Source organism: Ursus maritimus, unplaced genomic scaffold (genome assembly GCF_017311325.1).
Source record: "Ursus maritimus isolate PB19 unplaced genomic scaffold, ASM1731132v1 scaffold_6, whole genome shotgun sequence".
Classification (NCBI taxonomy): Eukaryota; Metazoa; Chordata; class Mammalia; order Carnivora; family Ursidae; genus Ursus; species Ursus maritimus.
Genome location: NW_024426774.1, coordinates 70768144 through 70780835, shown reverse-complemented (window position 1 = coordinate 70780835; position 12692 = coordinate 70768144). Strand labels below are relative to the sequence as shown.

At 51.3% G+C, this 12692-nt stretch overlaps 1 protein-coding gene across 1 annotated transcript in view; it reads left to right on the top strand.

The window, feature by feature from the left end:
- Window positions 1–12692, top strand: part of EPAS1 (endothelial PAS domain protein 1) — an 82453-nt gene that overhangs the window by 47191 nt on the left and 22570 nt on the right. Inside the window, exons 3-6 of the mRNA XM_008699825.2 lie at window positions 7797–7948; window positions 8362–8446; window positions 11852–11970; window positions 12060–12265. Coding sequence (XP_008698047.1) covers window positions 7797–7948; window positions 8362–8446; window positions 11852–11970; window positions 12060–12265 — 562 coding nt within the window. The remainder of the gene's footprint in view (window positions 1–7796; window positions 7949–8361; window positions 8447–11851; window positions 11971–12059; window positions 12266–12692) is intronic.

The following is a 12692-nucleotide window of genomic DNA, read 5'->3' as shown; positions in this document are numbered from 1 at the left end:
GGGTTAAAAGCACTTACCACACAGGGCATCTGTGAGAAGGAGAGGAGGTGAAGTCTACCGCACGTGACCTGGCCACACTCCTTCACACGGCAGAGTCCTTGAGGGATCACGGCCTCCCCACAGAACCAGTTAATTCTCACCCTCCCTGGTATCACTGCAACTCTCAAGTTCACAAAACTTTTTTTTTTTTTTTTCACCTCAGAGTTCACTATCTTCAAAAAACCATTTCCTGTTACTCTTGACCAGAAAGAGGCAGCCTGGGGAGTTTTCCAGTTTCAGATCCTATGTGACAGTCCCATCTGGTGTGTCAGTTTCACAAGGAAACTGGGCGGCAGGCAGTGCCTCTCCCCACGCGGCCGAGGCACTGCGGGTGGCAGCGTCCCAGTCGGGGAGCCCGAGGGAAGCAGGCAGGCAGGGGAAGGTCCTTTTGTGCTTGGTTCTCAGTTTTCCTGAGTGAGCCTGGTGCCTTGGAGCTGGTTGACTCTGCCATCCTGTTATGAAGCGGCTATTCTGGGAAAGAAAGCCGGAGTGGGGGGAATCCAGTGCGAGGCGGGGAGGTCGGACCAGCGTGTGCTATTCTGGGCCCTGGAGCACAGGAAGGATATGGGGAAAGAAAGACCTTCAGAAAATAGGATGACAGCTCTGGGTCCAAGACTTGGAGGGCTTACCCTGTACTGCAAATCCAAAGACTCTCAGAAAAGAGCAGTCAGGAGGGAGAGAACCAAGGGCAAAGACACACTCTATAAATACGTTCAAAGACACAATGCCAGGGAATGGCAGATTTGTCATAGATGCGACTGAAGGAGGGAACAGTGGCCTGCAGACACCATCAGAGGGCACATGTGTACCTCTTTCCTTAAAGAGGCTTCTCTTTCTGGACAGGTGAGGGCAGTGTCTGGTGGTGTTGGAATCCTCTTTACATGTACAAAGAGCTTGCAGTGGAGGACTGAAGGAATAGACAGAGACCCTCTCCCCACACTCAGAAGCATCTCTTCAACTTCCTTGTTGATACTTGAAATTCTACTCTTAGACATGAATGCCTTTGGGTACATCATTCTTCCTTCCAGCACAAGCCCCATTCCTCCACCAACAGAGATCCCAAAAGGAGTAATTTATGTGTCCTGAGACACCTCTCTGGTTGAATTTGGACTTGTAGAACATTGGAAAATGATGAAAAGTGAGGTACAAAAATGTTAAGGTTGCTCAAAATCGCACACTTAGCACATGGCGAATTTGCACCTGGAATGCAAGTCCTTTTGGATCTGCCTTTGTGAGAAAGACAGGCATGGGAGGGCAGGAGCATTCTGCAGACCCGGTCAGGCAAAAATGTTGATGAGGGCTCAGTGTGGGGGGAAGTGGGGGTTCTTCCTTGGCAAGAGAATCAAAGTTGAGCAGAGGCACCTGGGGGCCAGCCTGGAGCAGTCGGGTGCAGAGATGTCCTCACACGTTTAGTGGGTTGTCTCTATCCTTTCTCTTGGAGCACGGCATTCATTTCCATGCTCTCTCCCACATAATCATCCTTCTCAGTGGTTCAGAGGCTGGCTTGGAGAGGCCTGTGAATCAGAGGCTGGGTCCCCTGCGCATGTCTGCCTGCCTGTGCCCGCGTGAGCCCCCCCCCCCCCCCCCCCCCCGTGCTAGCCCCACCCCGGGAGATAGGACTACAGCGAGACAGCACACATCCCCGCTCGGGAGCTGTTGCAAGTTGTGGGCACAAGCTGCCTGCCCTCTGGCTGGGCTTGGCCCCAGCCTGACCAGAGCCTCAGCATGTCCGCTCTGGTTCTCTCTGTCCAGAAAGAAATGACAGAAAAGGATAAGAAGTACCTATATTTGGCCCTCTGGTTCTGGTGTCCTTGACAGAGCCGTTCTCATAAAACGCGCATTATCCAGGGACGAGGAGGAGGTGGACGGCTTCTCAGTGCCCCCTTTCTCTGCCTTCTCTTCCGGTCCTCTGGCATGTTCTTTAGACCAACTGTGGAAATCATTTTCAGGAATTGCATGTGAGGTGGAGTCCTTTTTTTTTTTTTTCTTAAATCACATTTTGCTTTTTCAAAACACGCAATCCAGTGGAAAGGAGTACAGGACTTGTGCGCAGATAGGCCCACACTGGAACCTCAGCTGGACGGCCTTCTTTACAAGTTTGTGAGAATCTCTTCACTACCTTTGAGCTCTACTTTCTCGTCCACACAAGAGCGATACCAGTACTACCCTTGCAGTGCTATTTGAAGTTGGAGAGAAGTGGCTAGAAAAGCCCTTATCCTCTTGCCTGCCACATCTGAGGCTCTCCGTAAGTGAGAGCTTAGAAATAAAAGTTATGATGAACAAGCAAATTGATTTATACTAAGCATAGGCTTCTGGAGAAATGATGTCAGCGGGAACCCAGTGAAAACACACTCTCGCACTGTCTTCTTACCCACCTTTCAGCAGTGCCTATCAAAATGCAGAGTAGCCAAGTTTTTCCAAGTCAAAACAAACCACAGATTCATCACTGAAGCATTTCTAACAAAGGTGAGCACCAGGGTTGGCTGACTTTAAAATAGGAAATAGCTGGTTGCATACCTCAGAGTTCAAAAGGCTAAAAAAGACCAGGTTTTGCTTTAGAAAAGTTTCTTCTTTACTTAGTAACATGCTTGCCTTTGATTTTCACAGTAGGCTGTTCTGTGTGGGAACGTTGGAGAGGAAATCTCAGCGCTGAGAAATTCAGGCTGGGAGTCGGGGCAGCCGATTGAGATTCGTATCACAGGAAGCAAACTGAAACAATAGCTTTATGATATTAGCTTCCACGCTGGGCCGAGAACAGAACACACTCTGACGGGAACATCAGTGGAAATACCGCTTGATTGTCTTAAATCCTCTTTCAAGATGAGCCGCACAAACCCTGACCAAACGAGGGTCACTTCTGCATTCAGCGGGCATTAGGCAGCAGTAAATATGCAAAATTAGTTTTTCACTACAAAATTGATTTTTGGTTTCCCCACACTCAGAGGCGGTGAAATCAAATTGATTTTACATGATTGTTAGAGGTCATTGTGTAGCAAGTTCTCAAAAGAGAAATGTCAGGTTTATTATTGATGCATTGGCATGAATGAATCGATTCATTCATGCTTTGCCCCACTCACCTTCCAAATCAAGGCCTTTTTTGGTCCTGTTTCGAGAAGAGAAGCAGATTCATGCTAGGATGTTAATGGCTGGAAGCAGCTAATTTACAGTCTCTTCCAGAGATACTGACCTTGTTCAGATCACTCCCTTAACTTAAACCAAAAACGTCTGGTCAATCAGCAGGTGTTTGCTGACCCCAGCCCTGTGCTTCATCTTATGAAGGGTATACAAAGAGGTAACATAGGATAATAGGTTATGTAAAGAACCAAGGAATGAATCTCTAATGGTGGACTTTCCAGGCCCTATGGGAGGCCAGCAAGATCAGATGAAACACACTGTCTTCTGCCAAAGATGGGAGGGTAGCCCAAGCCTACTGCCAGGTAATGGTAGTGGGGGTCTATGGGCCTTGGAAAGCTGGAGTGAGGAATCGGTTTTCAAAAGAAAGCCTCTGTCATGATGCCTAAATCGTGACTGAACCAGGAAGATCACATCCACGTGGTTTTAAGAATCGTCAGAGCAGTCCTGGAACTTGTCAGAGGGGGAAACAAAGAGGGAAGGTGACCCTCTGCTGGAATAAAGACGGATCCTGACTAGCAGGGCCTTCTCACCGTCTGGTCTCAGAAACCTGGTCTGGAGCGTCTCCCCTGCCACCCTGCCACCCTGCCTGCTCACCCCAGACTCCCGGCTCCCGCTGCCCTTGGGGTCCCGCCCCGCATGGGTGGTGCTGCCTGAAGGAAATGAGCGGTGCTCCGGAAAAAGTGCTCCGAAACCTCAGCCCGCGCATATCCTGGCTGTGGGGAGTCGTCATCAAAGCCTGTTTACTGGGGCTATTTTTAGCATTAAAGAATCTTGTTGTGCTCCCCAGGCTGAGCACGCTTGGTCTTAGCACAGTGCCTCTGATTCCGATGGCCCGCCCCTCTTCCGGGGGGTTGGACTCTGAAGGGTCCTGGGAAACAAGTAACTGAGACCTAGAGCCCACGGAGATTTAGGGACCCCACAGGGGGCTTCTCGAGCACCTGCTGTGGGCTCCTCTTTATTTAGCACCAAGGGTTTCTTCTGGCTTGCTGTGTAATCTTATTGTGGTCTATCTTTGTCTTCCCCACTGGTCTGTAGATTCCTTGAGTGAAAAGATGGCTCTTACACCCTTCAGTATCCCTGATTCTCCCTAGGACGGGACTGAGCACACAGGGACAGTTGTTGACAGATGGCCTGACTGATTTCCTGCCTTGTGCCCAGCGCAGGGCAGACACACAGTAGGCGTAGCGAATAGGTGACTTTTCTATGTGCCCGACACTGCGTCAGCGATTGATGATGCCGTAGGGAAGACCTGATGCTCTCAAGAAAGAGCAGGAGAAGAGGCAGACCAGCTTTCAGCAGAGGGTGACAGGCATGCGCCCCGGCCCCTAGGGTGAGGGTCTGCCTCCGGCCCTGCCCTTTTCACCCGCAGCCCCAAGCTGACAGCGAGCTGGCCAGGTTCCTTCAGAATCCCCCAGGAGGAAAAGCAGGTGTTGCAGGAGCAAAAGTTCCATAGAGGAAAGAGGCCAGGTTGTCCCAGGGGTCCCTTGGGGCCAGCCCGCTGGCTTCCTGGTCCTCCAGCCATTGTGACTTCAGTTCCAAGATGTTCTGTTTCCATTCATGACCCCTGAGCGCCCCTCTCCCTTCCTCCCACAGGCCGGCTGGCCAGCTGCTCTTGCCAATTCGCCACCTCCTGGAAGCAAGTGTACTGGGCACGAATGGAAACCAGTTTGGCTGGGTTGGAACTGTTAAAAACAGGAAATTTTAAGCAGAACTATTTCCTCTGGGCCTAGTTAACCCAAATAGGGTTGTCTTGGGATTACACCAGATTTTGATGTCAGTGTTGCCACTGAGATCAAAGAAATTGAAGAGAAAAAAAAAATCTTCTCAGTAGGCCAGAGCTCACAGGGCTTTGCTGTCTAGAGAAGGTGGCCACCTATCTGGTGTGATTTAATGGCGCTGGAAACCTCTCCTCACCCATCCCCACAATATGTCACCACCTGCCTAAACAGTTGGATTTTCCCAGCATTAAGGGTCACTCGTAGGACCTTGAGTTATGGCAGTGGTTCTCAACCTGTAGTCCTAGCACCATCCGCATCACCTGGGAACTTGTCAGAAAAGCAGATTCTCGGCCCTCATCTGGAACCTACTGCATCAGGGACTCTGGGGAAGGGCTCGTCCAAGGCCAGCTTCCTGAGCCTGTGACCTATGCAGTCCCACAGGGCTCCGTGCTCAGAGGGGCCCTGGACATGGTTAAAGTTTTCAACAAGAGGCCCCACGTGTCCCACCGGGGCCCACGAGTTATGTAGTAGCCCCCGGCCTCGAAATCCTTGCTTTAGCAAGCCCGGCAGGGGATGCTGGTACACGCTCAACTGTGAAATCACTGAGTCACATCATCATCTCTCCTAAAGCCCCTATTTAAATACGGCCGTTAGCTCGAGCACCAACGTTGGCAGTGGCCACACCCCCACCTAGAACTCGGACTCGTCATCGTCAGTTCAGCTGACTAGTTAGTTGGCAGAAACCCTAAGCAGGAATCAGGTGTGGGTACGTGTGTGGTATAAGGCCATCCCCTGATGGTCTGCCTTCCCAGAAGCTAGCTAGGGTGTGAAGAGGAAAGAATCTCCCTCCTTTGTTCTACCATTTTAGCAAAACAGAAGGGAAGTCACCGGGATACCACTCTCTGTAGCCCAACTCTCGGTTCTAAAGGAGAGCCCATCCCTGGATGGGCCTGCTGTGTTCCTCTGTGACTCCGGCACATTTGCTGATCCGGTGTCCCGAAGGTGGCTGGTCCCCAGTGGTGCCACTGAAGCCCCTTGGTAGAAACATCTCCTAATTTGGATTTGTTCTTCTGGAGGAATAGCAGCAGATAGCCCAGAGCTTAAATTTAGGGGCTCGAGGGAAAAGAGAACCAAATAAACCTGGCGCCCTCGCAGAGAGGCCCTTGGACCTCATCTCACAGTATCCGTGTGCTCTTTGCCAAGTGGCCCAAAGATCTAACTGCGTTTTACATTCCCTAGAACAGTCTCAAGTTGGAAGACGCAGTTTAGTTCAGTAAGTATTAACTTTTATAAAGGACAGATTACTCTCTGATCCCCTTGTTCTATAAATTAAATGAGGTCTACTTGGCGTGACGTTTGTACTGGATGAATGCAAATTTTTGTAAGTAAAGGTATGTTTGGAGTTAAATAATACAGTAGGAAAAGCAGGGCCAAAATAAAGTCTGTAGCCTGGGGACAACAGCCGAGGGCCTGGGGCCTGAGAACTTTGGGACGAGAGCTGAGTCTACATTTTGTCTGCTACTCTGCAGCTAGCAGAAGTGTACTTGAAAGACCAGGGCTACTCACAGTGGTTGGCTGGGGGGGGGGGGGTGCTTCCCCAGGTTGCCCCCAGCAGCTGCTTCTCCAGCCTGCCATGAGTGCAGGGGTGTCCTCATGCGGTTCTTGCCCCTCTGGTCTTCAGTGTCTCTCTCCAAACCATCCGCATGCCATTGCCACGTGGTTCTCCCAAAAGCAGTGCTCTGAGATGCCGTTGCTCCAGGACGCCGCACCCACCTCAACGGCCCAATGACTAAGTCTGGGAAATGGAGCCTCCTCTTTGGCCAGATGGGTATCTTCTTAGTTCCCAGGGAGGGAGCTTGCTCCAGGCTCTACCACCTCCATATTTGCCCAGTGTCTGCCCAACCCAACCTGGTCCAGAAAGTTCTTTTGCTTTATAGAATGAGTGCCTGTTTTTCATGAACCTCTTCAAATGCCCTTTTTGTGGAACAGATGTCTCTGACCACCTCAAAGTGACCCCGTCTTCCTCTGAACCCATGAGCACTTACTGTCTACACTCCTCTTTGGTCACCCAGCTCTGTTGCCACTGAGCTTTTACTTAGATTTGCGTCTCTGTGTGCTGCACGTCCCCTGTCTAGACTTTGAGCAACTTTAGGGCAGTAGTAGTATCCTAGAGGGAGCAGAAGGGAAGAAAAAGCACAGTGACTGGTGGTGCTTTTGGGCATTTTAAATGTTTATCTAATCCTTATGACTCAAAAAAATGGAAATTTTTATTTTCATTGGGCTGATGTGGAAACTGATGTTCAAAGAGGTCATTAGCCAAAGTCATAGTCTAATAAGAGGAATAGAACCTATGTCTGTTTGACTCCTAAGCCCATAAATGGTTAGGAGTGTAGCTGTGGATTCAGCTGCCTGAGCCTGCTAATCAGTCTTTACAGCCTCTGGCAAATGACCGACTGCGTCTCTCTAAGCCTCATCTATAAGATGAGACAAAAATAGTACCTACCTCACAGGCATTGTAGACGTTATACGGTACGTTCAGTGCAGTACCTCATGTGCAGTCATTGCTCCATGTACGTTAGCAGTGAAGGTTATGGTTCCTAGTGCTACTGTGACTGCCGTCACATCCATGACACCTGCTGTCACCATTATCCCTAGGCCCAGAAGTATGCTGCCACGACAGCCTCACCACCTGCAGAGCCCCATCAGGGTGTCGTCTGCATAGTGGTGCTAACCAAACACCAGCTGCTTGGGCATGTGGTAGACCCTTAGATGGTTGGCAGTGTGCATTTCCAGAAAAGTCCACGTAATGCCCTTGAGGCATCTCTGGCAGATGTTCATCTGAGCCAGTCACTTCTGCCTTAGTACCACATTCGTGTAGGCCATCCGACCCCCCTCTCTTTCCAGTTTGCTCTGAAAATGAGTCTGAAGCCGAAGCTAATCAACAGATGGACAACTTGTACCTGAAAGCATTGGAGGGCTTCATTGCCGTGGTGACCCAAGATGGTGACATGATCTTTCTGTCGGAAAACATCAGCAAGTTCATGGGACTCACACAGGTGACATTCTCATCTGGCTTTTTCCAAAAGGGGAAAATATTTCCATTTAGGGGTAGAAATGAGTGGAGGGTTCTGGTCACACTTCTCCTGACCTCTCCCTGCCTGTGCCCACCCCGCTCCTTCTGACCTCAGGCTACAAGCCTCAGGAACACAATCCCGGCCCCTGGTGTTGGGGTAGGCCTTGCTGGTGGGCAGCTCTGCTGGCTGATTAACAGACCAAGCCTTGGGAATCGAGTCTCTGCCATCAGTGGCAGTCCTTTGTTACGTCCGCATGTCTGTGGGCAGCACTGCATTGGGATGCAAAGGACCTCCTTCAGTGTGCTCCCCATCCCAGCCTGGAAGGTGACTCAGCTGCCTCTTGGAGCCTTCTTCAGCAGCAGGAATAAAGAAGCCCAACCTTGTTTTTGAAACAGGTGGAGCTAACAGGACACAGTATCTTTGACTTCACTCATCCCTGTGACCATGAGGAGATTCGTGAGAACCTGAGTCTCAAAAGTGGTAAAGTATTCTTCACTGTGTGTTTCCTTCCTTCTTACACCCTGAGAGGGGCTCTGCATTCCCTTTGTCTACAAATGTGGGGGTGATGGATCGGGGTCATCATGATCCAGGAAAAAACTGGCATCCATAAAAGATCCCTCAGAGTTTGCAGCATGAGATGGAGGGCACTGGAAGGACTTGCTACTCAGAACTGTCTCCAGCTGGCCCTTCAGGGTGCCTGATGCCATGCTAGGCAGGCAGTCCTCTGACTTAGGACACTGTCTCCAGCAGGTCTCACCGCCTGAGAGGCCAGCGTCTCTGCCAAATGGCACCACCCAAACCAGTACTCGCCTATGCCCGAATGTTCACGAAACCGATCTCTCTTGTCTACCATTATGGAACAAACCACCCAAAACATGGTGGCTTAAGTGACCATTTTATTACCCATCATGATTCTGTGGGTTCTGTGGGCTCTTCTCTTGCTCCCTGTGCTATCAGCTGGGCTGCTGTCGTCTGGGGGCCGCACTAAGTGGAATGACTAGGATGGCTCCCCCGCACCTCTTGGACCTTATGGCCAGTAGCTGGGAGCTCAGTGGGTGGCAGGGCTGATCGCTCTCTCACTCCATGGAATCCCAGAGCCCCTCCCTCTCCAGACCTCTGACACGTCCGCTCAGGGTTCCCAAAGTGCAGAAGTAGAAGCTGCCAGACTTTCTGAAGGCTGAGTCCGGACGCTGGCGCAGTGTCACTCTGCCCATTTCTGTTGTTAGAGGGAGTTACAAGTCAGCCCCTGCTCAGCATGGGAGGCAAGTACACAAGGCCATGCATATCAGAAGGCACGCATGACTCATTGGGGCCACCTTTGGAGCCCAGATACCCTGGGAGCCAAGGAATGAATCTGGTCCCCTGATAATAAGACCCACAGGTCATTTTTGATGGAGAAGAGATGGAGAAGATCTCATATACTGTGCCCTACCTGTGGGGGTATATCCCCCAGATGCCTGTGGTTGGAAGAGCCCACATAAGCAGAAAGCACTTTGCAATGACTGTCAGAGCTCCTTCTTCCATCTCTTGTCACTGGGGCCCTTCAGGCAAAGGCTTGGATGAGGGTATTGTCAAGAGGACTGAAGCTTTGAGAGGCAGCAAGTCTCCGTGACTTTCACAGTCCCTTCTGAACCAGAGATTCCAGCACCATCCTGGGCAGATTGTGCCCATGTCTGTCCATCTCCTTTTACATCTCTCACCTGTCACTACCGTGGGTCGCGTGCTTGTCCAGCCTGAATGACTGAGGCCGAGGCACCAAGCCTGCAAGGCTGGGCTCTTGTTACTGCACACGCAGATGAAGCAGGTGCTCGGCAGGCCTGCTTCCATCCTGGGGACAGACTGAGCCCACGGAGTGCGGCATTACAGCCCCCTCCCCACCCGGAGCTCGCACCCAGCCCCTCTGCTCTCCCACCTCGAGGCCGCAGGCCACCTGGCTCCTAGAGTTCACAGGCTGGAGAGCGTTCCACAGGGCTGGTCAGTGTCTTCCATGTGCTGCTAAGAAATCTCGTCTGCTGCTATGAGGCAGGGGCCATCAGACTTTCTGAATCTCTTTCTAAAGCACATGCTAGAAACCTTCCAAAATCAAAAAGCCTCTTCTTCTCTACTCAGAAACTCTTCGGCCCTTCGGTTCTCAGTCTAAGTTCAGCCACTGACCTGGTCTCAGTCCAACCATGAGACCTGAACCAGGTCACTGCGTTGCCTTGTTCCTCAGAACCTCTCCTTTTAGATGAATGGTATTGGACCAGGCAAAGTCTAGGACCTTCCAGCTCTCAAGTACCATGATTCATAGCATGATTCTACTCTATTTATCTGAGTAGAACATTAGGTCTCTTGGTCCATATGTCAAGGACTCGGGATCAAACTCTATGAATCAGCCAATCCTCATTGAAGGCACTGGCCTGAGTGGACTCATGATCTAGAAGCAAAGGGTTAGTGTGAATGCCGAGAGGAAGATAAGACCATGAGGCAGATTGTGGAAGGCTTTGAAGGCCGGGTGGAGGGCCTCGAACTTTATCCTATAGACAGAGAGGAGCTTTTGAAAATTTTTTGAGCCAGAGTGAGATAATCTGACTGGAGCTATGTTTAGAAAGATTAATCAAATGGCAGAATGGGGAGAATCTTGAGGTTGGCAAGTTAGGCCACAACAGTAACCCATGCCATAGCCACAAACGAGTCTCTCCAGCCCACTTACTCCCAGCACCTGAACTGGTCCTGAGGGTAGGTCCAGACCCTGGGATACAAAAATATCTCCTGATATGTAAACCCCACCTGTGAAAATTAAAATTGGAAGGAACATCATTAAGTTTTGGAGAGAGGGTTTTATCATCATGATGGAGAAATGTTCTTTCTTAAAAAAAAAAAAAAGATTCACTTTCTCACTTTCATTCTCTTATTCAGCAGGCTCTCCTCTCGAGATGTTTATGATAGGTTCAGAGATGCCAAAAGTCATTTGACACAGCTTTTTGGGGATACATCTTTCAAATAAATCGTGGCCGTCTAGAGGTTTATGGAGGGGTGTGACGATTTGAAAAAAAAGTCTCTGGCTTGTTCTGTGATGCTGGCCAGGGGGCAGGAGTGTACCTGGGAAGGTCCAGGCTGGAGATGGTGGTGGTGGAGGCAGAATTCGGGTATGGACGAGGGGTCTCCCCCGGCACTTACTGCATTCGTCACTGTTTTTTGGAACGTGGGAAAAGCTCTGCGGGAGCGGGCATCTGGAGACCGTGAGGAAGGAGGCTGTGTCATTCGTCTTGGTGATTTATTTAATTCTGGCTGAGAAAGGATCTCAGCCATGTTGAGTTCATCCTCAAAGCGAACTTGTGCAGCAAACCCAGGAGGCTTGGGCCAGCGGTCTGTCGTGAGCCTTGACACAGGTCACTTTAGGGAGAGAGCGGATGGTGCGGTGTCCCGAGTGCAACTGTGGTGGGTTGAAAATAAGGTTCACGTTCGTGAGGGACAGGACTGCAGACAAAACAGGGGTGTCCGAGAGACCTTTCTAATCTGAGAGGTTTATCCCCTTGAGGAGACGGTGGTCTCAGCCACACTGTCCCTGGGACTTCCTGCTAGGGAACACGGGCCTGCCCCAGGAGAGACGTGCCCGATTACAGCTTCCAGTCCCTCGTTGCCTCGCCACCGCGAAGTGAGCACTGACTATATGCTAGATGCAGGGGAAACAAAACAGGGGAACAGCCCTCAGGACCTTAGACTCCAGCTGGGGTCCCCAGGCCGAGGTGACGCTCAGCTTTCATGGCAGGCCGCGGAGCTCAGGGAGCAGATCCTCGGCAAATACACACAACACGTGACCCAGAAAAATGGCACCGGGGCGCCTCTTCTGAACGTAAACGTAAAACCGCAGTCCAGCGGTGCGCTCTACTCTTCCCTGTCCAGGCTCTGGTTTCGGAAAGAAAAGCAAAGACCTGTCCACAGAGCGGGACTTCTTCATGAGGATGAAGTGCACGGTCACCAACAGAGGCCGGACCGTCAACCTCAAGTCAGCCACCTGGAAGGTAGGATGACATCGGGCCTGGGTTGGAGTCCCCTCCCCCGAGACCATGTTCTTTGGCCCCGTGCCTGACCCTCCATGGCTGGTCTCCAGGTCCTGCACTGCACTGGCCAGGTGAAGGTGTACAACAACTGCCCCCCTCACAGTGGCCTCTGCAGCTACAAGGAGCCCTTGCTGTCCTGCCTCATCATCATGTGCGAGCCCATCCAGCACCCGTCACACATGGACATCCCCCTGGACAGCAAGACCTTCCTCAGCCGCCACAGCATGGACATGAAGTTCACCTACTGTGACGACAGGTGGGGGCCCGGGAGTGTGTGTGCCGTAGCTGGGCTGTCTCACGTGTGTGTGTGTGTGTGTGCGGTTGTGCCTATGGGAAAGGTATGGGTCTGGGGCATGGGTATTGCATTGCTGGGTACACGTTTGTGGACGTGTGTCACTGCGTCATCCCATCAGTGTGTCTGAGGGGTTCCTGGTACCATATTTGGTGGTTCCCTGTTGAGGCAGCGTCAGCGGCTGACGGCAGAGCTGTTCTGCTGTGTAGCTCATTACTGATTGCGGTGGTGTGTACCCAGCCCTCCACATATGTGTCAGGCTCCTGAAGAAATTTCCAGGCCAGTCTCCATTCCCAGGAGACCGGAGTCTAGCAATCCGCCTCAGCACTCGCAATTCAGAGGCCAGCTGGGAGCTTCGGGGTCTGGCCTGGAAATGGCCCCACGGCTGCCT